This window comes from Haliaeetus leucocephalus, unplaced genomic scaffold (assembly GCF_000737465.1).
Source record: "Haliaeetus leucocephalus isolate CR32 unplaced genomic scaffold, Haliaeetus_leucocephalus-4.0 Scaffold0, whole genome shotgun sequence".
NCBI classification, from domain to species: domain Eukaryota; kingdom Metazoa; phylum Chordata; class Aves; order Accipitriformes; family Accipitridae; genus Haliaeetus; species Haliaeetus leucocephalus.
In genome coordinates, this window is record NW_010972436.1 from 23898849 (window position 1) to 23923469 (window position 24621).

General features: G+C 41.7%; 1 protein-coding gene across 2 annotated transcripts in view; it reads right to left on the bottom strand.

Moving 5' to 3' along the window:
* The window catches only part of SCN5A (sodium channel, voltage-gated, type V, alpha subunit), a 174672-nt gene that overhangs the window by 48703 nt on the left and 101348 nt on the right, over positions 1 to 24621 (bottom strand). Inside the window, exons 16-20 of one of the 2 annotated variants that reach the window (XM_010561013.1) lie at positions 21511 to 21958; positions 9036 to 9051; positions 7732 to 7745; positions 5352 to 5359; positions 19 to 139 (exon numbers count right to left, since the gene is read on the bottom strand). In XM_010561013.1, the coding sequence (XP_010559315.1) occupies positions 19 to 139; positions 5352 to 5359; positions 7732 to 7745; positions 9036 to 9051; positions 21511 to 21958 (607 nt within the window). Of the gene's footprint in view, positions 1 to 18; positions 140 to 5351; positions 5360 to 7731; positions 7746 to 9035; positions 9052 to 17493; positions 17503 to 21487; positions 21959 to 24621 lie in introns of both variants that reach the window. The other variant, XM_010561020.1, reaches the window with a different exon arrangement.

A 24621-nucleotide genomic window follows, 5' to 3' on the forward strand; every position in this document is an offset into this window, starting at 1 on the left:
AAATATGCAGGCCCTTACCTTCGGGGAAGCAATCTTCAGGCTCCATCAGCTCCTCAGCAAACTCAGGGATCTGTTCCAGCAGTTCTGCAGGATTTGTCAAATCCACTGTGCTGCCTTCAGAAAGACTGATTTCATCAAGCTTTTTGTCAACAAGAGCAAAGATGAAAACAAATTAATCAATCGCCCCGGAGGAAGTAGCTGAGTTTTTATTCCACTAACCAATATCCCAGCTAAAGCCAGCCCAACAGAGCCATCGCCATGCGCTTCACGTGGTGCCCACTCCTCGAGTGGCAGCTCTGCCTACGCTGCTGTGAGCTAACAGTTGACCCATCCACAAGAACAACAACACAAAGTTAACAAGTAAAACTTATTTTTGAAAACGAAACAGAAGCAAACCGCAGAAAGATAGTGAACAGCCATTGAATATTAATGGTAGGTGGAAGCTTGGAATGATGGAACCACTCGTGATTTTAGGGCTTGTATGTCCTGAAGGCTCATACCTTTAAATGGGGGGGGACCAGAAGTGGGACCTAGCTCCTGAAATGGTGGCGAAGGATGAATTTGATGACCTGTGTTGGGTTCCTGTGCCTGGGGCCTCATTCCTGAGGCTCCTCACTCACAGCTGATGGGTGAAATCTGCACCTTGTCAGTCAGGACCATTCCCTGCTCCCTGCTGCCACAGCTTCTCCTCCGAGATGAGCAGAAGACCCTCCGTCACCAGGGTCCAGTCACACGATGCTACAGGAACACCCGTGTGAGAGGGCTCTTCCACCTGCCTCATCCCGGGTCTAACTTGTTCCCACCACGTCATGTTGCCCCTCGCAATTTGGTCACACACTTCTGATCTCACGGTGACGTAGGAGGAGGGACACATGGCTTTTCAAAGCCTTTCAGAGGCTCTATTGCTTGCCTGAAATATGTGACACCATCATCTCGGGCACGTTGTTTAAATTCAGCGTTTCTCAAATCCTCTGCAAAATGGGGACAGGAATATTCCCACTCCCTGAAGCGTTGGTTGTCTTATCTATTTAGAGCAGGAACTCTCAAGTAGATCTGGGTAAAAATTTCTGGGGAATATATTATTTTAAAAAATTGGTTTAGAGGCTGAATTTGCTATGAAAAGAGATATGATACATGATTAAAAAGTCACCCAAATATGAAATAGAAATTCCATTTCAGGTCAAAACTTTCTTTTAACAGAATAAAAACATTTTCTTTAGAAGAAAACAGGATTTTTTCCCCCATATTTTATTTTATTAGTCAAAATAAAACATTTCTATTTTGTTAATCCGAAATTATAATTTACTTGATTATTCAGCTTGGCCACTAAAGTGAAAGGAAATATTTGCCCAGCCCTGCTCACAGTTTGTTTCTGACTGTATTAGAGCACTATTTGGCATAAGTGGGCAACACCAAAGCTGGTATCTTCTATGGGTCATATCAATGCAAAATAGCAATAAGCAGGCATCAGGAAAGGTGGGTTATTTGTTAACTGTCTTATTCTGTTCTCTGAGTACATACTGAAATCTTTTTGTACTTTAGCATGCAATACTATTGTCTCCATTTAAAAAAAAAATGAGGACAATAATACTTACCCATGCTTTTAAACAACCTGTGAGATAGTTATATAAGAGATGGCACGTACACATAAAATATTATTTTCATGAGGATGAAGGTGATGGAGTTAGAGAATAGGTACAGCTTTATATATTTATTATTAATGTGAAAATGGGTCCTCTGTTTTCCAGTATACACAGTCAATGCAAAATTTATAGCTGATTTCAGAGAAATGCTGAACCTTGGGTAAAATGGGCAAGACTGAACATTCCAGCAATGCTTGCAAGTGGGGATGGAAGCTACTTGTTTGCAATTAGCTGCAGCATCCAGAAGGTCATAGTCTTGGCTAGGGTTTTTAATGCTCTATTCAAAAGGACTGCTAACAATTGAGAAGAGACCTTTTAAAAGAGAGTCAGAACAGAAAGCACAAGTCAAAGACATGGTTAAAGCTTCTAAAAAATCCATATTCAGAATGCAGCTGTTGTACAGAGCCCATTTTCTACAGACTACCAGCGCTATATGATGGTGGAAAAAATGTCATACCAAGTTTTAGCACAGTCAGAACTTTCTGATACTCTGTTATGAAGACATCAAAACACAGATCACCGAAATAGTCCTAAATCATATACAGCTATAGGATGTGGAAAATAGGGGTTCCAATGAGAAAAGAAGCCTTGTTGGATAGAATTCTTACCAACAGACAGAAATCAAAGAAAACTGTGAAAACAACGTCAGCTCGATAGCATTGTCAATGAGGGAGCTGGATATAGCAGAGACAGGTTAGGAAATGAACAGAACACAATACAGTGCAATTATAATAGACTACAAGGAAAACATCTTAGAGAATCAAGAATTCTTGAGAGTTATTTATCGGGAGGAGTTTTCAGAAAATATTAGAATCCATTAGCGTCAAAGGGAGATGGGGAACATGCGAGACAAAACAGACAGGATTTCTTCTGAAAAGCCTTCAAAGAAGGAGAGGCAGCAAACATGGCTTCAGAAAACACTAGACAAAGGTTTGAGGGTCCAAACTGGGAGTAGAAAAAGAAGGAACCACAGATATGAGAGGGGAGGGAAAGATTAGGAGAGCTTGTAGGAAAGAAGCAAAGGTTACTCTTTGCCAGAAAGGTTAAAGGGATTAAGAAGGTTTTTATGAACTCAGTAATGGAAAAAAAAGAGCTAGAGACATAATAACAATTGATGAGGGAGAGGTAACTAATCAAAATTCAGTTGCCTAAGAAAATAAACCCTTTTTAAAAGAATCCAGCAAGGGGATAAATAAAAAGAGGGGGGAGAGCCTGTTAGAATTAATACAAATGCAAGTAGAGAAATATCTAGAAAGCCTGCAACATACGCAAATCAGTAGATCCAGGCAAGGCACACTGTAGGGCATAAAGGGATCCAATACACCAAGTTAACACACCATTAGCAATCGATAGTGAATGCTCATGGAAAAATGGAAACAGCCCAGGAGAGCAGCAATAAGTCAACACAATACTGAGCTCAGAGAAGAGGAAAATGGAATAATCATGGGAATCACAGATCACTAAACACTTGCTGTAGCCTGTGATTAAAGTAAATTAAATAAAGACTCAGAGGAGAAAAGGAGAGTGCTTTCTCAGAGTGAAATGTCATAGACACGTAAAGGCAGTAAGGTGGTTCTCCTGTATGCTAAGGGTACTGTGCACAAACAGGGTGCAAAGAGGCCAAAAGAAGGCAAAAAGGACAAATAAATACAGAAGCTCCTCCTTCTGTCTCGGCATAAGTGAGTGAAGGAGGTGTACCAGGCAGAGACAACGGGATCTGTTCGAAGCACCTTTGGCAGACCTCCCACGAGTGCATAAATTCATACTGCAGAGGGTAGTTTTTAATGTTTTTCTGGGTGGACGGGCTGTTTTAAGTAAAAGGACAAGGCTTCTACACCCACCGCTTGTGTCTGTAATCATGGCAAATTGATCTGAATGGCTTTTTCAAAAAGCCTTTAGCAGTGAGATGCTGAAATCTCATTGAAAGTTGATGTTTGCTCAAGGCTTAACTCTCTTATCTCACTTCCTCTCTCCCTCACCTCTGAAGATCACAGACTTAATCTATCAAACTGACATGTGATATATAAACCCTAAGAAAATATCTGAATGTCTATTATAGAAAAGACTACTTTTAAAATAAATTGTAGTTGGCTTGGATTCATCCACTGCTGCGTGGAGAAAAGCCATCATAGGACCCAAATATATAACACACTTTGTCTTCAGAGGAGGAGATCTGTAGGGATTAGAGTCAGCATTATCTTCACTAAAGATATAGAAGAGGTACTGACCAATATAATCCTCATGTTAGCCGGTAACATTAAATTGGAGAGAGTACTGAAACCGAGGAAGCAGAAAGGAAAAGAGAAGTGAAACATGGAGAGAATATAGCAAAATGGGACTTGACTCAAAACAGTACAAATGGGAGTTCCAGGAAAATCCTGGAAACCTGCAGTAATATTAAAAAATTAGATGTGATTTTGCAGTGGGATATAGCAATGTAGAAAACTTAGGTGAAAGCATCATGTCTAGATAATGAGATATTATTTCCTCTCTTTACGGTTCCTTGGAAGTTGTATTTGGAATATTGTGCTTACTTCTTGGCAAAACAACTCCAAAAAGGAACAGCTGAGGGAGTTGCAAAGAAAGAGGTAAAAAAAAAAGTCAGATAAAGGGCACAGAGACATTAATTTACAAGAAATAATGAAATGAAAGAGCAATGGCATGTTACTTCAGGGGGTAAGCCAAAGACAAAAGGAAGCAAAGAACAGTCTATTAAATTAAGTGATATTAATTCATAAAAAGAGAATGATGGATAAAATTGGTAAAAGAGAGTAATGAAATGGTACTTTGAAAGGGAAAAAAGGAAAAAAAAATGGCTGGTTATTAAGGCAATATACCCAGCCATGAGATTTTTTCTAAGCAAGTGAATTGTTCCCTTTGGTAAATGAAGAAATCTAAGTTGCTTGATACATGTAAAAGTAGATTCCACAAAGCTGTACAAAATATTTCATGGGGCAATGTTTTGGCAAAGGAATCAGCCAGTTTATTCTCTGAGGTCTTATCCACCTGTGACATCAGTGATTTCATTTCTATGGTGTCTTTCTGATGATTTACATAGGATGAATTTTTAATCATATAATGTATCCTTTACTGACATCAGCAGTGTTTTATTCAGAACACATTCAATGCTTCGTGTTACTGACTGAATCACTCAAAGCCCTGCCTCTTGGGCATACCAAATCTGTTACTTCCTCACAGTTGCTGGCTTTATTTGGCTAGTCGCAAGTTCTTGGGACATTCATCAAAAAGATGATTAGCATGTCCTTGTGTGCCGGCACAAAGATTACTTCTTAATAGGAGGACTGTAAGTATGTAATGTCCACACAAGATCTGGCCTTCAAAAATAGCATCCTTTGGGCTTTGCTCTTTCATGTTGGCATTCTTAGCCTCATGTGAACTTCCGTTTGATTTCAAGTCATCCCTGGATTATTGCCATATTCCTCCACCTCTTTCTAAGCAGCCGCAAATAGAATCAATTATACTCTACTATAGAAAGGTGACATTTGTGTCCCAGGACCCTTTGAAAGTTGAGGGAGGAAATGGGGATTATTTCTTTATCACGATGTTGCTGAATATATCAAGGCTAGAATGTTCTTGATTTATCATGACATTTCGTTATAGCACTAAAAAAGGACATAATTGTCCAGCTTCCATGTTAGGATCACAAGGTTTATTTATCTCAAAAAGGCATTTAAACATGAAAGATACCTTATCCCCTGAAAGAAGAAATCCTGACATGGTCTTCCAATTCCTCCTAGTTATAATGCTTCATCTCATTATTTTGAGTTTTTTTATTTCTTTGGTAAATATATACATTTTTTTTTCTGAGACTGGAACATCAAATAGTCGAGTCTCCTTCTTCTAATGTTCAGGACCTTTTCTTTCTGAAGATGAAGTTCAATATGCCAAGAAGTATTCTGGCAAGGAGGATTGCTCCTTAAAGAAATGCTTCATGGCTAGAGGATTTCTGGTTACTGTGAGTGGAATTCAGCTCACCTACATGTACAACTCATCTAGTTATCCTGGGCTCCCTTTATAGTCAATGGAGAGAAACCAGCACTTTTAGAAGATGATTCATCTGACCTAATTTAAATGTTGATTTCAGTTGGAGCTAAGACACATCTACCTGACTACATTGGCTCCAGATCCTCATTGACTATAAAGGGGTCTCAGATGACAAGTTCAGCTGCAGATGTTTACATCTAGTTCAGTAAATTCCACACCGTATGACAATATGAATCAGCAGGCCTGAAGAAGAGGAGCGCTGGCTCTGCGATGGGTCTGTTTTCCTGTTGTCCTGTCAAGATTTCTCCATGGGATTGCTCTGGCTGGGCACAAACTTGCCAGCAGTTTATAGCAGAATTGGGAGAGGTGTGATACATGTTGATACTGTGTCATCCTTTCCCTTTCATTAATTCAGTCCCCCAAAACCACCAGTGGTTCCAATCTCACGGAGCTATGGAGTTCCCCAAAGTCCCAGGACATCACCCAAAACATCCACTTCCTGATCTCAAAGAGAGGAATCCGTCACTCTCTAATAATAAAGGCAATGTTATGTCAATAAAATGCTAAATCTGAAAGGGAAAAAACCCCAGCAAGTCAGCAAGTAGGATACAGGGAATCTGAAGCCTGGAGTCACTCAGTGTACAGTACAAATACATGTATTTTTGGTATTCATGCTTATAAGGACAACATAATCCTACAAAATGAAAATGAACGTCAATCTGTACGCATCAAGAAACAATGAGCTGCACTTTAACCAACATAAACTGAATGATACCAAGGCTTACTATTTAGTTAGCATCTTCACCTCAGCTACTTAAATTGTTGCACCTTTCTTGGATCTATGTGCTAACAGGAAAAGAAATGGTAATCTGTGATGGATAGCAGATGCCCTCCAGTGAACTCAAGGTACAGATCTGCCAAGTCAGCAGATGCCATTCTTAGAGCTACTTTTCAGTGGGAAAACACACACATATTTGCTCCTAAAATAAGACAGCAACATTATAGATGATTTTGTGGTATTTTTTTTTTTCCCCAAAGCCTCTTGGAATCCCATCTTAATTTATAATGCACATTTTCCAAGCTTTCCAATTATTTTTATAACAACAAAATCCTCTCTCTTCTTTACTAAGACTGTAATACCTACTATGTATTATTGCTTTCCTACCACTTGACAAACATGTATTTTCACAAGCCATAAACCCCACATAAATCAGTGACATGCACTATGGAGCTGGTGCAATGAATTGCATGCAGTATCAGGTAGGAAAGTTGTTTCTGTTACCTCTTTTTGCCCTACTGGAGGTGGTGGCTCAGCCTTCAACTGTTTATCCACGTGCAACTCACTTAATTCTTCACAAATCTCAGAGTTCTGACTCCGGACACCTGGGCTTTGGCATCGCTGCCCCCTCAGCTGCAGCTGTTTTTCCTGCTGGAAATAATCCTAGATGGTTTTTTTTCTTTTTCTTTGATAGCATGCTTATTTCTTAAGGACAACTCCCCAGCTAGAAGAGAAAATAGCCTGGACTATACTTGTCAGGGGAAAACATCTTAAGGAAAACGGCAAGAAACAAGATAACACAAGCTTATACTGTAACTTCTGAGCTTTAGCAACAGGATATGTCAAGATATCTGGCTGTAGAAAATGGAAATACAAATAGGCCAACTTTTTTTCTGAGCTGTTGTTGCTGGGGCAGGAGGAAATTCCCTTGCAATCTCCATTTTGAGTCTGGCTTTGAGACACAAGCTTCCTCCGGTGACCTGAGGCGCACAGAAAGGTGCTTGCGGTTCAGTGCAATAACCGAGGGGTGTACTCTGAATTTGCGCAGTCAGGTGGCGATACTCAGTGTCACAGCTGGAGAAAGGCACGAGTGCAATACCCAACACTGTGCTACGAGTCTGCTTGAAACGGTGGGGAAAAAACACGCCCAGAGGAGACAAGATCCACATTGAAGGGGAGGAAAATGCAAAGTTCACTGGAAGAGATAAAAAGTATCTAAAAGTAGATGTTGAAAAACTGCAGGTAAATGCGTAAAGGTATGTGGCCCCTATTCAGCAAAACACTTAAGACTACTTTGCATCCCACTGATGCCAAGGGGACTTGACAGCAGGCTAAAAGGAGAGCACATCCTTAAGTTCTTCCCTAAGAAGGGATGGACTCTGGAATCAGAGCACTAATTTTTTTTTTTCTGCAAACACATCTGACTAGACCCAGTGCTTGCTAGTATGAGTGGTGCCATTAACTCCAGCCACTTCTTCCTGGGGTGATGATTGTTACTGCTGAGCCGGCCAGAAGTACTCCAGGACTAATGGCAGAGGAGAGTATGTCTGCAGGGTCGGTCTCTACATCTGGAGGCCCAGGTTCTCTGCTGGTGTAAATCAGTCTGGCTTTATTGATTCACCTAAGACAGGGATTTCTCTGAAAACTCCATAGCTCATCACAGCACTACCATTGTTCATGCCATTACTAATGCTGCTACTAAAATATTAATAAAACTCTAGCCGGTTTCAAAGGGTTGTGCTGAATTGCTTACAGAAGGACTTCCATGCTGAGAAAAAAATTACAAGCATAACAGGATTTCAACAGTAATTATTTAAACCTATTTATCTTTCACTTGTCCACTTTTTTTTTCCCTTGGCTTGACTGACATTTGATGTTATTCATGTATTAAGTGAGTTTCCCTTCCCCAGGGAGCCACAGCCTACCTGCCTCAGTTCTAAAGCCACATCACCACAGGAAGTCCCTCAAGAAGTACCAGGAGCAGAAAAACACTTTATTCCAAATATAACTATCTGAAAGAACAGATGACACAAAGGAAGCAGTTGGTTAAGCAAATTGCTCTTTATATAAATACTTTTGGACTGTCAGATTTGTACCAGCCCTTTCAAATGTCATTCTGTGTTTCTAACAAATTAATTTAAAATCAAATTACTTGTTTCCTGCTTCAGAGAGCATGTGGTCTAAAATATATTCTAACTTTAATAAATTAAATTATGCACGTCCAAGCCTGTACCCTCTGCATAAGAATGTATTACATACAATTTCTAGGTCCAGTTTAGCACTCATCTTCACTGGCCAGAGATTGCTCCATAATCACCGAGTTACAGTTCTGTCCCTGTCAAAAAGTACACTCTTTAAGGCACATCTTTGGAAATAGTGTACTATTCAGGGGAAAAGCAATCGTGGAAGGCACAGTTTGCACAAGTAAGGCGCTCAGCCATAAAAAGTCTTTTTTTTTTAATGCAATGTGCATACAACTTAGTACCAAGTAATCTTAATGGCATGATATTGGTTATAGCACTAAACAACAGAAACAATTGTTTCATGTTAAAAGCACAATGCAATCTGAGGTGACATCTCAAGTTCATTTATGCAGAAAGGTTGTGCACTCAGATTCATTAGAAACTATGGAGTGTATGAGAACAGACTGTGTAATTCAGTTGATCTGACGAATATTTAAGTTGTTAAGCAAATTAGTGCACTAAGCTAGAGTCAAATGCCAAACTTACACCAATTCTCTATTTACTAACCCCTCTGTGTGGTACCAAGACTTAGCAACACTTTCCTACAGACTAAACTCTAGGAAATGTGGACCCAGCTGCTTCCCAGAAATCATACTTGTACCAATAAACTGATGAAATATATCTTGGCAAATTTTCCAATGGGGATAACACACGCATGTGCTTGGACAATGATTTGGTTCATCCCCGTGTGTTTTCAGACTTGTTCTGCAAGTTTTTAAGGTGGGAGAAAATCTCTAAGAGAAATAGACTCTTCAAAAGAACCTGGTTATATAGACTGATCCCAAAAGGAGTGTTAGGGAATCAGCTGAGTTTTTGCAAGCGACTGATGCCAGTCCTGGTAAGCCACTCTCATCGGATGCAACAGTCCCATTTCCAGCACACAGGACCTGAAGGTCGGCACAGACCTGTCTGGGGGAAAGTGCCTTTGGTTTATGCTGCTTAACTTTGGACTGTTTGCTTTTGTTCTGATTCCAGATGATTCGTTCTTCTGGCAGCAACGGCAGCAGGTTTATCTCCTGTAAAGCTCCCCACTGTGGGTGGTTTATATAATTTGTTTTTAATTTTTGTATGAAGTGCCATGTTGCCAAGGCAATACACATTATGTTAATATTTATTGATTCAGTTGTTTTCATAATTTATAAAGTAGAACCATTCAGCAATACAAAACCTTTGTGCATGCAAATGGAGGGTTGGGAGCCCAGGACAGACTACAGCTCCTTTAGAGCGTAAACCAAAAGTTTGCTCACCTCTGCTCTTATCTGGGCCCTAAAAAGAGGTGATGTGCCAACACCGTACCAGTAATTAGCGCATGGAGGAGGACGGATCCAGTATTGTCCCCTTGCATGCTGCAGGCCAGTTGTAGCACCAGAAAAACAGCAACCAGATTGAAAATAGAGCGTAATCTGGGTGACATCTCAAGTGTGTTTGTGCACAGACCCACATACTTGTTTGCTGACACAAATAAATACAAAGGCTTCACACTGCGTTCTGCCTCTGAAAAGCACAGATCGGCTAATTGTTTCAGGCTCAAATGGGGATTAGTGCAAATGCCGCTCCTTTGGAAAGAGGACTTGCTGTTGGCAAAACAAAACAAATACCTGTCATCAGCATGGATTCACTTTATTCCTTCCCCATGGAAATATCTTTTTTTCCATCCCGTGCAAACAAATTTAGAGAGAGGATCCCAGGACCTGCCTTTCAGACGGTGATCAGTTCACATGGGTTCTCCTGATGCTTCACTCACTCCCTAGATCATGACCCTGGCTTGTAACATTTGTTCCCTGATTCCCTGGCTACGGCTGTTGTGGGAAAGAAGGCATGCAAAGCCTTTGATAGCAGGAAGCTTCCTCTCCCAAGCAGGTGGGGAAGCAAGAAATGGGAATTGGCCCTGGAGCCCTCCCCCTTGCAACCGTCACTGCAGAACCAGCAAGCAAGGACGAAGGATGTGGCAGGATTAAGTTAATTTAAGTTACTTTATGAGGTGGACAGGGTATCCCCTGTCTCTGGTGAGACAGCGCAAATGCTAACTGCCCTCCACTCAGTCCACAATGCAATGGGAAGCTTCAGCCCTGTGTATCATCTTCTCTACTCCCCACGAGACACGTGCATCCCTCTGTCTCTTTGAAGACCAATTTCAAGACACTAATGGGATTTCAGGAATGTCCAGGTTCTGCGGTCCCTTTCCAGGAATGAGCTGGTCAGGACATTTCCAGGTGCAGACTCAGTGGGGGAGGCTTGTCCCGGTCCCCCCACATACAAGTCTGCACACATTCGACCCTGCTTTACCACGGGACACTGCCCGTCAGAGGAACCATCACCAGCAGACAAGGACACTGGCGACAGAAATATCTCTGCTTTAGCCATTCATTTAGCCATTCCCTGACGCTATGAAATTGAGCCTCCTCGAGAAATGCAGCTCAATAGAGCAGCAATTAGTCCTTTAATAGATAACAACATAGTTTAACGTGCAAAGCTTCCTATAGCCAGTTTTTGGGTATGAAAACCATGATGGGAGTCTGAGGAGGTTTTCATGTATAGTAAACCCAATTCAGCAGTGTGACACACATAGTTACAAGAGGACTGTTTACTCTGTAAAGTAATTGTTGATGTTTGTGTTCCTCCTTGCAGACAGCTATGGATTTCATAAAATTACCGTGCCTGGTAGCAATTGGCATCCTTTCTCAGCAACAGTTTGCGTCTAGTAACTGGCACGCTTCCTCTGCAAAGAAGCCAAGAAGTAAACGATCGTGAAAACTGAACTGTTTATATCCTACCTCTGCATAAGTGGAGAAGCAAGCAGATTGCAATGCTGCTGAAATACGGCGAGCTTGCATTACTGCTTCGGTGGCACCTGTTTCGTGTGTAAAGCAAACAGGAGACTACAGTCTGCAGAGCTGTCAGGCTGACAACTCTTAGATATGCTGAATTCAGTCTTTCTGGAAAGGCTTGAAAAATCTGAGCTAAAATGGGAGAGAAATAAATAACCACGAACCAGGGAAACGAATCGTGGGTTCTTATTACCAGAAGAGATCATTTATGATCTTGGTTCTCCTCTTTCACAAATAAATGTAATGCCTTGTAGCACCAATAAAATCAGTGGATTTATCTTTCTGCACGTTTAGCATAGAAGAAAAATCACCAAATACATCAGGAAAATCCCCTCGCTCCCTTAATATGAGAAGGGGAAGATTAATATCACTTACTCTGCTAGGAAAAAAAGAGGGCTGGTGTGCAGCTGTCAATTTTAAGTGTGCACATTTTAAAATCTCTCTAACCTGCTTTGAAGAATTGCTTCTGTGCAGCAGAGTTGCTGCTACTTGGTTTAATGAGAAATCAGAGGAAAACCTGGAGCGATACCATACCACAGTGCTAGGATTATAGCTAAGACACAGACAGAACTTGTGCTACACTACGTTCCTTTACAAGTGCATTTTATTGGCAGACTACAGCGTCTGCATTACTGATGTAAAGCTTGTGAAGTCCTACCTTAACGTTGCAACACATGTATATCATTTAAGACCTGCAAATTCCTCAGAGAGAGTATGAAAACTGGAAAAAGAAAGTCTAAACATGATTATTTGAGACTGGTCATCACCACTCTCTATCCTGTCACCTGGTCCGTTGTTCCCCTTCAGCAGAAACAACCAGACGTCAGGCTAGCTTAGCAGACTGGTTTTTGTTCAGTTTTTCAGCCCTTATCTACCCCTCCCAGTCTTTTCTCTTGCCATTCATCTATGCAAAAGTCAGAAACAATCTGGTGCAAAGGGAGTAGTAAAACATCAGAATTAGAAGGTGCTGCTCATGTTTGCAATGTGAATCCATCTGGATTTTTCTTCTTTTTCTCAGTGACCCAGCCTTTATAGGGACCCCATTTATTAAAAACCAAATGACTAACATATGCATGCAGAAGAGCAACATGGGTAAAACAGGTTAAACACAATAGTCTTCGAGTTCAAAAACAGCATCGGCCTGTCACCCAGCTGCTGGGTAGATGAAATTATGTCCCCAGCTTAGATGCCCACGGGTCCCAAGGGAGTTTCCAACTGTGCTGTCATCTGTCAGAGTTAAGGCCACTGAAGTTTGAAGTTACACCTATGTAGCTAAACACAGAACTTGTCCTCCTGCTGGACCTAAGAAACTCTTTCCCCTGCCCTGAAAGTCACAGGGTATTTGGAAGAAAATTGCAGTACTTGTTCTAAAAAAAATAAAGCACCTGTGAGTACTTAGTTGGATAAAAATACCAGAATCTGGCCCTTAAAATTCAGAATGGCTAAGGCTAGGGCTGGCCAGAAACCACAGCTGCTCAGCAGAGGCTGTTAACAGCAAAAACTCCCCTGGAACCAGCCTGCCCTGGTATTTTCTTTCATTTTGAATAAAGGTGAACCAAAACTTCTCCAGACAAACATCATCGCAGCCACTAACTGCCGGTCTCGGCACAGGTGCTGGATGCTTTGCCAAATGTCATCCCTCAAGGAGGGAAACAGCAGTTCAGCAGTACTCCTCAGATTAATCCAGAACATTTTAAGCATTTGAACTCTGGCAGTGGAGGAGCAAGGCACGTTATTTCTGATGGCTGGCCCATTATTTCTTCCTTGCTGGCCCAAGATCTTTTCCCTCACTGGGCAACACACTGCCCATAATAAAACAGAGATTCATTATTCCGAGGGTTGACTCTTAAAATTAGTCTAAGTGGGAGAACTTGGCAAAAAGATGGACTGCCAAAGTTAATTTAGCCTGTTATCAACTCAATAGGCTTAAATAGGCAGTGAAAGTGTTTCGCAAGTGTTCATTGTTCAGAGTTCAAGCTAATACCTTCTGCTAAATTGCATTTTGAAGTTTAATCACAATCTACTTTATGTTTCTTTTGGTACTTGGGATCTCTCCACAGTATAATATGAGGAACTCAAACTAATGCGCTCCTCTGATGGAAGTTTAAATTTTGGAATTTTGCCTCAAAGTACATTGAGTGTGAGTGCCTGAAATAACCTGGAACCTTTCACCCAAATAAGACGTTAATATTTTGATCATTAATGAAGTCTCTGGCAATAGCAACAAAATAACCATTATTTTAAATTTGGTTATGTTGGACCATAACTAATGGGAGTAATTTCAGCCCCCTCAACACACACACGCGCTGTCTCACTTGGCGCAGGAGCTGTTGGGGAACTGGCTGCTGTTCATTTTGTCCAAAATGTTAAATGTCAGCATTTTCTTTACCAAAGGGAGAAACACTGAGAAATGCTCATTTCTGGGCAGCATTTTGCTCCAGGGAGGGATATGGATACTGGGAAATGGCACCCAGTAAGCTGTGACTGACGTGTAGTCCATGGTCTGGGCACTTGTCCAAATGCATGTTGTCAAGTCCACTATGCCTGATATCGGCTCTTTCAATGCCAGGCTTTTTTTTTTTCCCTCCCCCCTCTTTCTCTCCTCCATCAGCTCCCTGTGTTTCCTGCACCTTAGGCATTATGCTGTGGACAAATATATTTCCCTGCCACCGCGTACTGAATAAGCACCCTAAAACCTTTGTTCACAGTGTGACTGCTCTAATCATGTCAGCAGAGATCTGACATGGAATATTCTCCTTCTGCCCCATCGTACTGAAACAAAATAAACATGAATGTCTTTCTATATGTAGAAGCAAAGATGAGGACATAGGTGCATTAAATCTGCTGCTGTGATTTACAGTCCTTTTTCTTTTTCTAATGGCCTTGCTGCTATTCTTCTGAAGACAATAAATACAGAAATGTTCTGGTTTATTGCTAAAAATAATTAGCAAATAATTTGAGTTCTACACAGTTTTCAGGCAAAGCAAAGCAAAACATACAGTTTAAAAAGGGAGAAATCCAGGCAAACTCTGTATGTAGTAATAATGAAAAACCCCTGCTATCTTACTTAAAGATCAGAAAAATATTGGCCCAAATAAAGCTGACAAGAAGAATGCTGTAAGATTTATTGTGTGCTGCATGCATGTATACACGTGGGCTCACTCTCCTGCCAGTAAGAACTGGGGAGTCATCAACAGAATTCAAAGGTATTTTATCCAGTTGCACTAAAAGAGAACGTGTCCTACAGACTGGAACTGAAAACAGATGGAATATAAATACTGTTTGAAAGGGCATTACGGTTCCTGACAATAAAGTATATTTCCTGCAGTAAAAGGTTGAAATTAATGTACCCTGTCAAATAAACACATGACTTCATGGTATCTCTGATTTATAGACGTTAGAATTATTAGAAGCATAAGACATTGTCACAAACAATTTTATATCAAAATCTTTATGCACTGGCATTTTTATAGCAATTTTCAATAATTTCAGCTACACTTATGTCAACCTGGAATAATTCTATTGACTTTTACAGAATCACTTCAGGTTTAGGAGCAGGTCTGTAATGCACAGAAATTGTACAGTCAAATTTCCACTGTATACAAAGGAAACAGATGTGGGTCCAGATGCAGATGGTGAACTCTCTGTTACCTGAGACATTTCATTCTTTTTTTCTTTCTTACAGATGATGTATCATAGCTAAAATAAACTTACAGGCTCTGTGCAGAAATTAGTGCCTGAAGTTTTTGACTCAGTGTTATGAGAAAGCTAAACCCTGATCATCCTAATGGTCCTCTCTGACCCCCAAATTATTAATCTCTTACTGGTAGAAACATGCAAAAAAAAGCATCTAAAACAGTTTCACCTTGTCAAATGAAATAAAATGAATCAGTAATTCTGCAATAAATACAGGGAAGAAGAGAATAAAAGCTTGGGGGTTTGAACCAGTTCAGGGCAGTATAGAAATTGTACCACTGAATAGGAACCATGGTGGCAGCCAGCTCTGTTGTTGATGTGTATAGGGACAGTTACTCATCTAAAGTCTGGTTTTCCTGGGAGATGCGTTTGGTGGAGCCCAGACAAGGGGAGAACTGCCAATCGAGAAAAAAACATTAATATGACTGAGAAAGCGAGGCATGCTCTGGAGCAATGAATACTCATTCAGTGTGCAAAATCCAGGCAACATACACCGCTTGGGTCCTCTGTGTAGCCCCAGACCCAAACCTCTTGAAAAACCCCAGGAGAGGTGCTGCTCTGCCTTGGAGGGGTCTAAGAAAAGCACACTGAGAAGTGCAGCCGTGCAAGTGGGAAACCTTGAGAGGGAATGAAAGACACTATCTCCTTCCCACAGGCAATATTCCCTGCCAGGTCACGAAAAGGTGAGTCCTAGCAGGCACAGCAACATCTCTCCGCTATTCAAGGATTTCCACAGCCAGCGGGATTTCAAGGATTTCCACTGCTTTGCAGTCTCAGGATGGCACAAATTGGCGATGCTGGGAGCCGGGACCTGGCGCAGGGAAAGGCAGCGCTGCGTCCCACGGCACGCGTGCCTGGTGTCGAGGAAGGGGTAAGAAGCTGGAAGGCGCTTCGGCCCGGCAGCAGGCGGCCAGCACTTTCCATATGACCCAATTAGCCACTCCGTCGGAACAAATCAATAATGGCATTTTCTGAAGACAAGCAGGCAAGTGCTGCTGGCTCGGCACTGCGCCGCATGTGAAAATAACAAGGTGTTATCTCTGCGGAAAGCAGCGTCCGTGCCTGGCTTTGTCACTGCAGAGGGGGCAAATGTGAGATGTGGCCAAGAGCCACTAGCCATGGCAGCGTGGATTTTCTTCTCCGTGGCATGCTATAGACAGATCAAGTTGAGGACAGTAGTTTGAGGGAGGCAGCACATGTAGTAATTAAATTAAGAAAGGGGAGAAAGCGGTAACAACCCTGTTGGGCTGAGTCGAACAATGAGGAAAAGGTAGAGCCATTTTCTTAGGTTGTACTGATAAAATTTGCTGACTGCGGGAACTCATCGATGCAGAAAAAGATCCAGATAGTGTGCAGAAAGACCTGCACATCATTGAGGTCTGGGGTAATAGAAACAAGACAGAGTTCAACAGTATAAACGCAGGACACTGTACTCTGGGGACTGATTCAGGCCACCCAGCATTACTCATTTGGAACCTCCTTTTAGTCCATTAATCACAGGATTCCTCTGAACCACAGAGTGAAGTCACTGCGAAATAGGCACACACCGTTCTGGGCTACAGCTGTGGGCACCTTGAAGGTTAAGCAATGCTAAGTAGGAATTTTGAAGATTTAAGCTTTGGACTTTGATATCTAATGTAAATTATACAAAGCCCTCTGATGTCTGAAACTTTCAATGTAGTTAAATTGCAGTTAAGTTCTAGTAGAATCCACTGTGTCAGGTGGACTGGACCGTGCACACTGAATTGTCCCATCAGCTTACTGTGCCCATAATCTGGTTCTTACTCCTTCAGGAGACTGAAAGTTGATGTCACATAGGAAAAGATGGTCTTTATATGCAATTACAAGACACTCTACGGAGATTCAAGAAAATAATTTCCACATTTTAATCATCTAGGAAACCAAAATGAGAACCCAAAAGAACCTTGAGAAGATGCAGCCAGCATGTTACTGTGGTTGCTGCTGAGATTCTGGGAGCTGTTTTCCTGCTAGAACAACCCATACTTAAATTATACATCCCAAAGACAGAGGAAAAATGGAAGACAGCTATCCTTCTTCTCAATACAGTTATCCTTCTTCTCAATATGGGGCTAAACTTATCATCAAATCCTGAAGAAATCTTGTGGACTGACAGGGAGACACTTCCCCAGCACTATGAGCAGGGCAAGGAGGCAGGGTTAGATAAAGTCATAAGCTAAAATGTTGCGGTGAGCGGCATCAACACACGTATCACACAATAATGACAAATGAATTAAGGGGTCCTTTCTCAGCCTCGCTCCTCTTCTGGCAGCTTCTTGCACCTGTGCTGACTTTTATAGTTCAGCTTTTCTTTCTGATCCTTTCACCATATGTGTGGGCTACAGGCATGTGTCTCCTGGCTCTCCGAGCCGGCAGAGCATCTCACTTGCATCTCAGTAATCAAAGGAGATTTAGAAGCTATCAGGTGGGCTTGCTCCTTCTAAACCGTCTCAAGGACAGTGCCACAAATTGGTAGCTTTCAGGAAGACAGCTGCTGCCAGCGTAAGCTTTGATAATAGAAATGGCAGCTGAAATTTAAACTTAGACATTTCTATTACTCAGAGGAAAATGTGCAGTCACCGAAGGGTTTCTCATCATCTGAAATTTCAAACTGCTGAGTGTAACACTGTGGGGCCCATTTCTCATAGCCACGACGGCTTACTTCAGAGTAGTTTTGTGACTTTCCAGGAAGAGCCCGGCATTGGTACAGGAGCTGTAAACTGAGCGAATCATCACCCTAAAATATCCCATTGGGATCAAAAACCTTGTGGTTCTGCCTGAGACCAGCCTCCCTTTAGCCTCTCTGATTCATGACGGATGAGTCCAGACTGATGTGAGCACAAGGTGAACAGAATAGGGTCCAGGATCTTCAACTGACAGAGAAAGTGTAAAGGACGTGTAAGGATTGTGTAGGTTTACCTAGCCGTGAACTTGAGAGGCATCCCTACATATACTCCCTTCTTGTGCTTCAACTTTCACCTCCTCTTCCATGCTATTGCACCAAAATCTACATGCACGAGGAGGAAGGCAGGTTCTGGCAATGTTGCCAAAGGGCTGCTGAATTCCAGGTCAGCCAACAACTTTAAAGAGAAGCAGGGGTACGTTGTCTTCTCTTGAGAAGTAAATATACATACACACTCTCTTTGTACATACTAAAATATTTAAATATGTAAAAATATGGATTATAATTAGGGGAAAGATAGAATATATTTGAATGTTTAGTGTACCCTTGGTAGTTCTTGTTTCGTTTATGTATGATGCCCTCCACACAAAAGGATACTTCACCGTAATTGTGCCCTTTCAGTGCAATCATGTAAATTTTGCTCTTGTTCACGTTGTTCTTCCTTTGCAAGCTCTGCTGTGATTATTATGGCCGTCCTGGAGGGAAGGAGGTAAGGACCCCCATGGAGTTGGGCCTCGCAGGATTAAAGCTTCTGGGAGTGAGTGGGGAAGTTTATTCCCCAGAGTCCCACAGGGCTGCCCTTGATACAAAGGTTAGCATGCTGTAATGCCCACAACTCTATATCCAGGGAATTGGGTTTTCATACTGATCTGCAGGTGCAATAATTTGTTCTACAGTAACCTTCATGCTGATCAAGAGATTTTTTTTGTGGGCCCAGAGATAGTACATCTTTGGAAAGGGCACCATTAAAAATGACAATCTTTGAGTTGTTTGGGATCTGCTTTCTCATGGCTCTGCTCCTTATGGAGACACTTACAGCTGTGCAAATTTATTAGGGTTTTGCAGGAAAGCAAATGCAAAGCTCATCACACAATTATCATTTCTGCTGTTAAGCTTCTTCCTATTTTTGTTTATTTATTATGCCAAAGTATTTTGAGCCTTTGAGTTGGAACCCCCTTGCATGCACACATTTTTCTCCCTAGAAATTCAATAAAATTGCTTGCTGGATATCTGAACTCGGTTCTTGTTTGGACCTTTTCAGCAGTAGACCCCTCAGGCCTGCAGACAAAGGTTGAAAACCATTGATCAGGGTTATGCACAGGGGAACAGCAGTGACCTGCAGCAGCTGTTTGTCAAAGCCTGGAAAACACTAGTGACAAAGCTAATTAATACATTTCTCAACTCCATGCCTTCTATGTAATGCACACGCTAGCAGTGAACTATATTATTTCACTGCAATGCAAGTATCTTGTGGTAATGTGACAATGTTACGCTAATGTTTATTGTAAATTTCATGAAAAGATACAGTGTGAAAAACAGTATTTTGGTTTGCTTCTCCTACTGGGTTTTATTTCCTCCTATTTTGTTTCACTCTGAATCCTCAATGTTTATATTACATATGGTAATGTTTCAATATTATTGAAACAATTTGAAGAAGTTTTCTTCATATTTTCAAATCAACTTTTATTCGTGATGTTCCATGTCATTAAAATGCATATTTTTCTACATCTGTTCTTTCCCTCATGTTTCTAACAGATCTCACTAAAGTTCTAATTCCGTATTTACTTGCTGTACAGCATAAACTGGACGGCTACCTGTTCTGTCTACTAATATACACAGTAGCACCTACATGGACACATTGTGCAGCTAAATAGAAATCCACATTTTTATGCTTTTAAGGTACGGTAAGATGCAAAAATCCCAAACCCTCCGTGCTCTATGCTGCAGTTTAGCTTGCAGTTGCGAACGCTGCTATTTATCTTGAGGAATGTGGAATACAGTGATGCAACATACACATGTCTGCATACACACACACACACGCTTCCAGACCTCATGGACCCTTACATGCAAAGTTTCAACAAACTTTTGCTTTTCACCGTGAAGGAAAAAAATCTGAGAGCTTTTACGATTGTGACCCTCTGTCAGATGTAGCAGAAAGGCATGGATATCTTTAAAGGCCAAAAAAAAAACCAACCCCAAACCCAAAACTCTGGAATTAAACATGTTTATACTAGTCAGTATTTGCAGATCAGCTAATACTAAGAAACCCATCTACTATATTTGTATTTCACTTTTCAAGTGTACTCTGCTTGTAGGTTTATCTAATACAATACTGAGAAAAGAGAAGGACTTCAAGGAGAAAAACAGACACCATCCATGCCACCCACACTGATCCACGGGTCATTTCAATAAAAGTATTCCTTAAAAAAGATACAAGAAAAAGTCCCTAAAAGTGTTTACCAAAAATTTCAGACTTCTTTCTTTGTTACCTAGGTGTCTATTTGGACAGTGGGGCTTGATGATAAAGTTTTCTGACCCCTTGCCATTCAGCTCCCCAACGGTAAGATCAATGTAAAAGACTTGCTGGTGAGCAGATGCACTAACACTGAAAAGATTTCCGCAATGGAGCGGCAGAAATTGATGTTTAGCAGCCAATTTGTGCCTGCCTCCTGACACAGAGTCCTTCCTTGGGGTTTTTTAGGACAGCCCTTCTCTAAGGACAGTTTTGCTTCAAAACTTTCCTCGCCTCAACCGAGAGATTGGGGATCCCTCCTGACAGCTGGGTCTGAAACGGGAGCTTTGATCCAGTGTCTGCTGAACTCCGTGGGTCTCAGCCGGTGTCAGAGGATGCTGGATCAAAGCTGGAGGGTTTGGAAAACATTAACTAGATACAGTGTGTGGAGCCAAGAGATAAAGCTGCTAGAAAGGGGAGAGGGGGAGAAGGAGAGAAAGAAAAGCATTACCACAAAGATTTTTCTTCTCCGTTTTACACCGACACTTGGAACCACACAGAATTTTTCAGCCTTTACTACTGGGTGCTCTTGGGAAAATGAAAATCTGCCATGTCACACCAAAAACCAGGCAAATAACTATTTTTCCTGTCTGAATACATACGATTACATGTCTTCTCTCTTTCTTTGGTGCCTTGTCATATCAGCCTCTGCCTTGTATTTTTAAGAGAACTACCCGGCCCTCGATTCTTGCTGCACAAATCCAACCGAGCCATTGCCCATTTTTGCACACTGAGAAACCCCCCTGTCGTAGTCAGAGGACCTAAGGTTTGTTCTGTAACATTCCCATGATTCAGCTGAAAGGAAAAAAAAACCAGTCTCCTGTGTGAGAAAGGGTTTAACTGCTCTGGTTAGAAGAATTAATCTAGACAAGCACAAAGAATACAAAGAAAGGGAATGCCTCTTGTTGGAGACTGAATTTTGCTCTTGGATATGCACTTGTAACTTCTTCTGAAGTTAACAACATATCAAAGGCAGGATTAGGCCATAGGACATTTGCATCACGAGCCATGGATCCAGATCGAGGGTGGGAACAAAGGCCATCTGAATAAGCTGCAACTAGCAAACATTTTAGTTGCCTACCTGCTCCATTTCCGTAAAGGTGCTCTGCTCCTCATCTTCCTCCTCAATATCCGACTCTCCCACAGCAATAGGAACACAAATGGACAGGTCAGGATTGGTCATAAAATCATCATTGTCTGTAATTCCTAGGTGTTTCTCCCCATTTTTATTCATTCCATCCTCAGCGTGGTTCTCTTTGTGATTCTCCATGTCTTTGCCAAGGTCAGCGGTTGTGTGACTGTTCACACAATTATTAAGGGCACCTGTATTCTGGGCAGCAAGCTTCATCATTGCCTTCTTTTCAGCCGTTGTCTTGGGGTGACGGAGAACATTGCAGCAAAAATTCCACGTCGTGTGCTTCACGTACCGAAGACCCCTGTTGATCCGAGCAAAAGCAAGCTGCAGGTTGTTCATCTCCCCATCCTCGTCTGGTGCTGAGAGGTTGTCAGCGCTGAAGGAGCTTAGCAGCAAGGCAAGGAACAGGTTGAGCACCTGAAACAAATAAAGTGAAAAGGAAATCAATGACCCTTAAATGTGGAGGATGAATGTTTGGTCTTGGAAGCAGGAGGGTCTGGGTCTCATCTCATCTGTATCACCGTAACACCACCTGCGTTCATGGAACTACCTCTAATTATAGGTGATTTCAGTAGGAAAAAGAGTTTTTCAGACATTTCCAAATGCATTAATTTCAGGTGCAGAAGTATAGCATGGAGAATAACAAACTCTGACATTCCCTTTCCCCCTCCAACACCCCAAAACACAGAAAAGAAAAGATAAAGCTCAGCAACAGAATAAAAGATAAAATTTTAATTGCAAGCTACATAGTGCAAATATTCTTATAAGTGGTAGTATAATGAAATTCCTGTAATTTCCAGTATTCCATCTTGGAGAAAAGCACTAACTGCAACTCTAACTGACATCCAGAAAGATACTGCTTACACTTAGAAAAAGACTATAGGAAGAATGTTTTCAGGACTTTTTAGTTTTTACTCAGTGTGAATATTGTTATTTATATTTCATAGTATATAATATATAGGGAGATGGACAAGCTGGAGGAGTGGGTCCATGTGAACATCATGAGGTTCAACAAGGTCAAGTGCAAGGTCCTGCATCTGGGCTGGGGCAAACCCGGTATCCATACAGGCTGGGGGGTGAAGGGATTGAGAGCAGCCCTGCAGAGAAAGACTTGGGGACACTGGTGGATGAAAAGCTGGACAGGAGCCGGCAATGTGCGCTCGCCACCCAGAATGCCAACCGTACCCTGGGCTGCATCACAAGAAGCGTGGCCAGCGGGTCGAGGGAGGGGATTCTGCCCCTCTGCTCTCTTGAGACCCCACCTGCAGTACTGCGTCCAGCTCTGGGGTCCTCAGCACAGGAAAGACATGGACCTGGTGGAGCGAGTCCAGAGGAGGGCCACAAAAATGATCAGAGGGATGGAACGCCTCTCCTGTGAGGAAAGACTGTGAGAGTTGAGGTTGTTCAGCCTGGAGAAGAGAAGGGCCCAGGGAGACCCTATTGTGGCCTTTCAACACTTAAAGTGGGCTTATAAGAAAGATGGGGACAGACTTTTTAGTAGGGCCTGTAACGAAAAGACAAGAGGTAATGGTTTTAAACTTGAAGAAGGTAGATTCAGGCTAGATATAAGGAAGAAGTGTTTTATGATGAGGGTGGTGAAACACTGGAACAGGTTGCCCAGAGAGGTTGTAGCTGCCCCATCCCTGGAAACATTCCAGGTCAGGTTGGACGGGGCTCTGAGCAACCTGATCGAGTTGAGGATGTCCTTGCTCATTGCAGGGGGTTGGACTAGATGACCTTTAAAGGTCCCTTCCAACCCAAACTATTCTATGATTCTATGATAATGATATACATATGTATGGTACTTAAACCAACTAGTACATTTGGAAATGTTTCTAAACATTTGTATGTATTTTCACAGATAGTCTTGATTTAAATATCCTCTGGGCCATGAGGAAAATCTATTTTGACTGTGAATAAACACCTAAGAAGTCATATAGTTTCAAAAACTTTTCCCTCCAGGCAAAAACGAATGATCACAACCAGGATTAACGTGGCCAAATCTGAGCAGGGTTCACCCCCAAAACAGGCTTGGTCCTGGAAATGCTGCTACTAGGCAGGAGAAAACTATTTGAAGATTTTCATGGGTGTATGAGAAGATCCTAACCAAACTGGAGACTGTAAGTTGGCTTCCTCTTGTTCCTGCAACTTCAGAACTGTCTACATTTGCTGCTAGCACACAGCAAGATTAGACACAGCTACACATTTCGGTGACATATTTAATGATTTAAGTCTCTTTTTACCTTCTTCCCCCCTCCAATAAATATAATTATATCCAATAAATAAAACTAGCTTCTTCTCAAAGGCTATTCCCAGTAATATGTCTTGCAGGCTGATCACCAGTTGCTGTGTATGGGACATTACACCTGCTCGTGGTCTGAGAAGGAATGAATTCCAGCTTTTGTGCCGGATTGACAAGGGCAAGAAGCTCAAACCAGAGGTATATGCCTGGGATGACAGGAATGGGGCAAAGGTGACTCAAACCAGCTAAAATATGTTTACCCAAAATAAACTAGGAGCAAATTGCCTGGTATCAACTCATCTGCTGCCTGTAGAAGGTAGGTGGGTGCCAGCTCTGTGGCACTGCAAGGCAGAGATCAGTGCTGCAGCACTTTTGCAGTTTTAGCAATAAAATGGACTTTGTGAAGACATTTTCTCTGTGATTTCTTAAAGCTACCAGAAATACTTATAAGTCCCCTGGCTTCTGTCTTTCTGATAGCATTTTGAATTGACAGTCTGCTAGACCAAAATAAAGAGTAAAAAGTACTTATATTTAATTGGGCCTTACCAAAGAACCACCAACTTTTGCTATCGCCCCTCCACCCTGCTCCTTCTTATTTCAAATATTCAGAATATGTGAGCTGGAATTTTGAAAACTTGGTCTTAATCACTCCGGTGACACTGCATTTGAAGTGACCTGTCAGTACTGTTTTGTAAAGTACTCTTTGCAATCACCGTGATTATAAACGAAAGCAGTTGGTAGCACAGCAGATGCCCATGTCCATTATGAAATACTGTATAAACTATTGCTGCACTGAGCACTACTCTGCTCTAAATCAAAGTGAGATTAAAGCTAATTG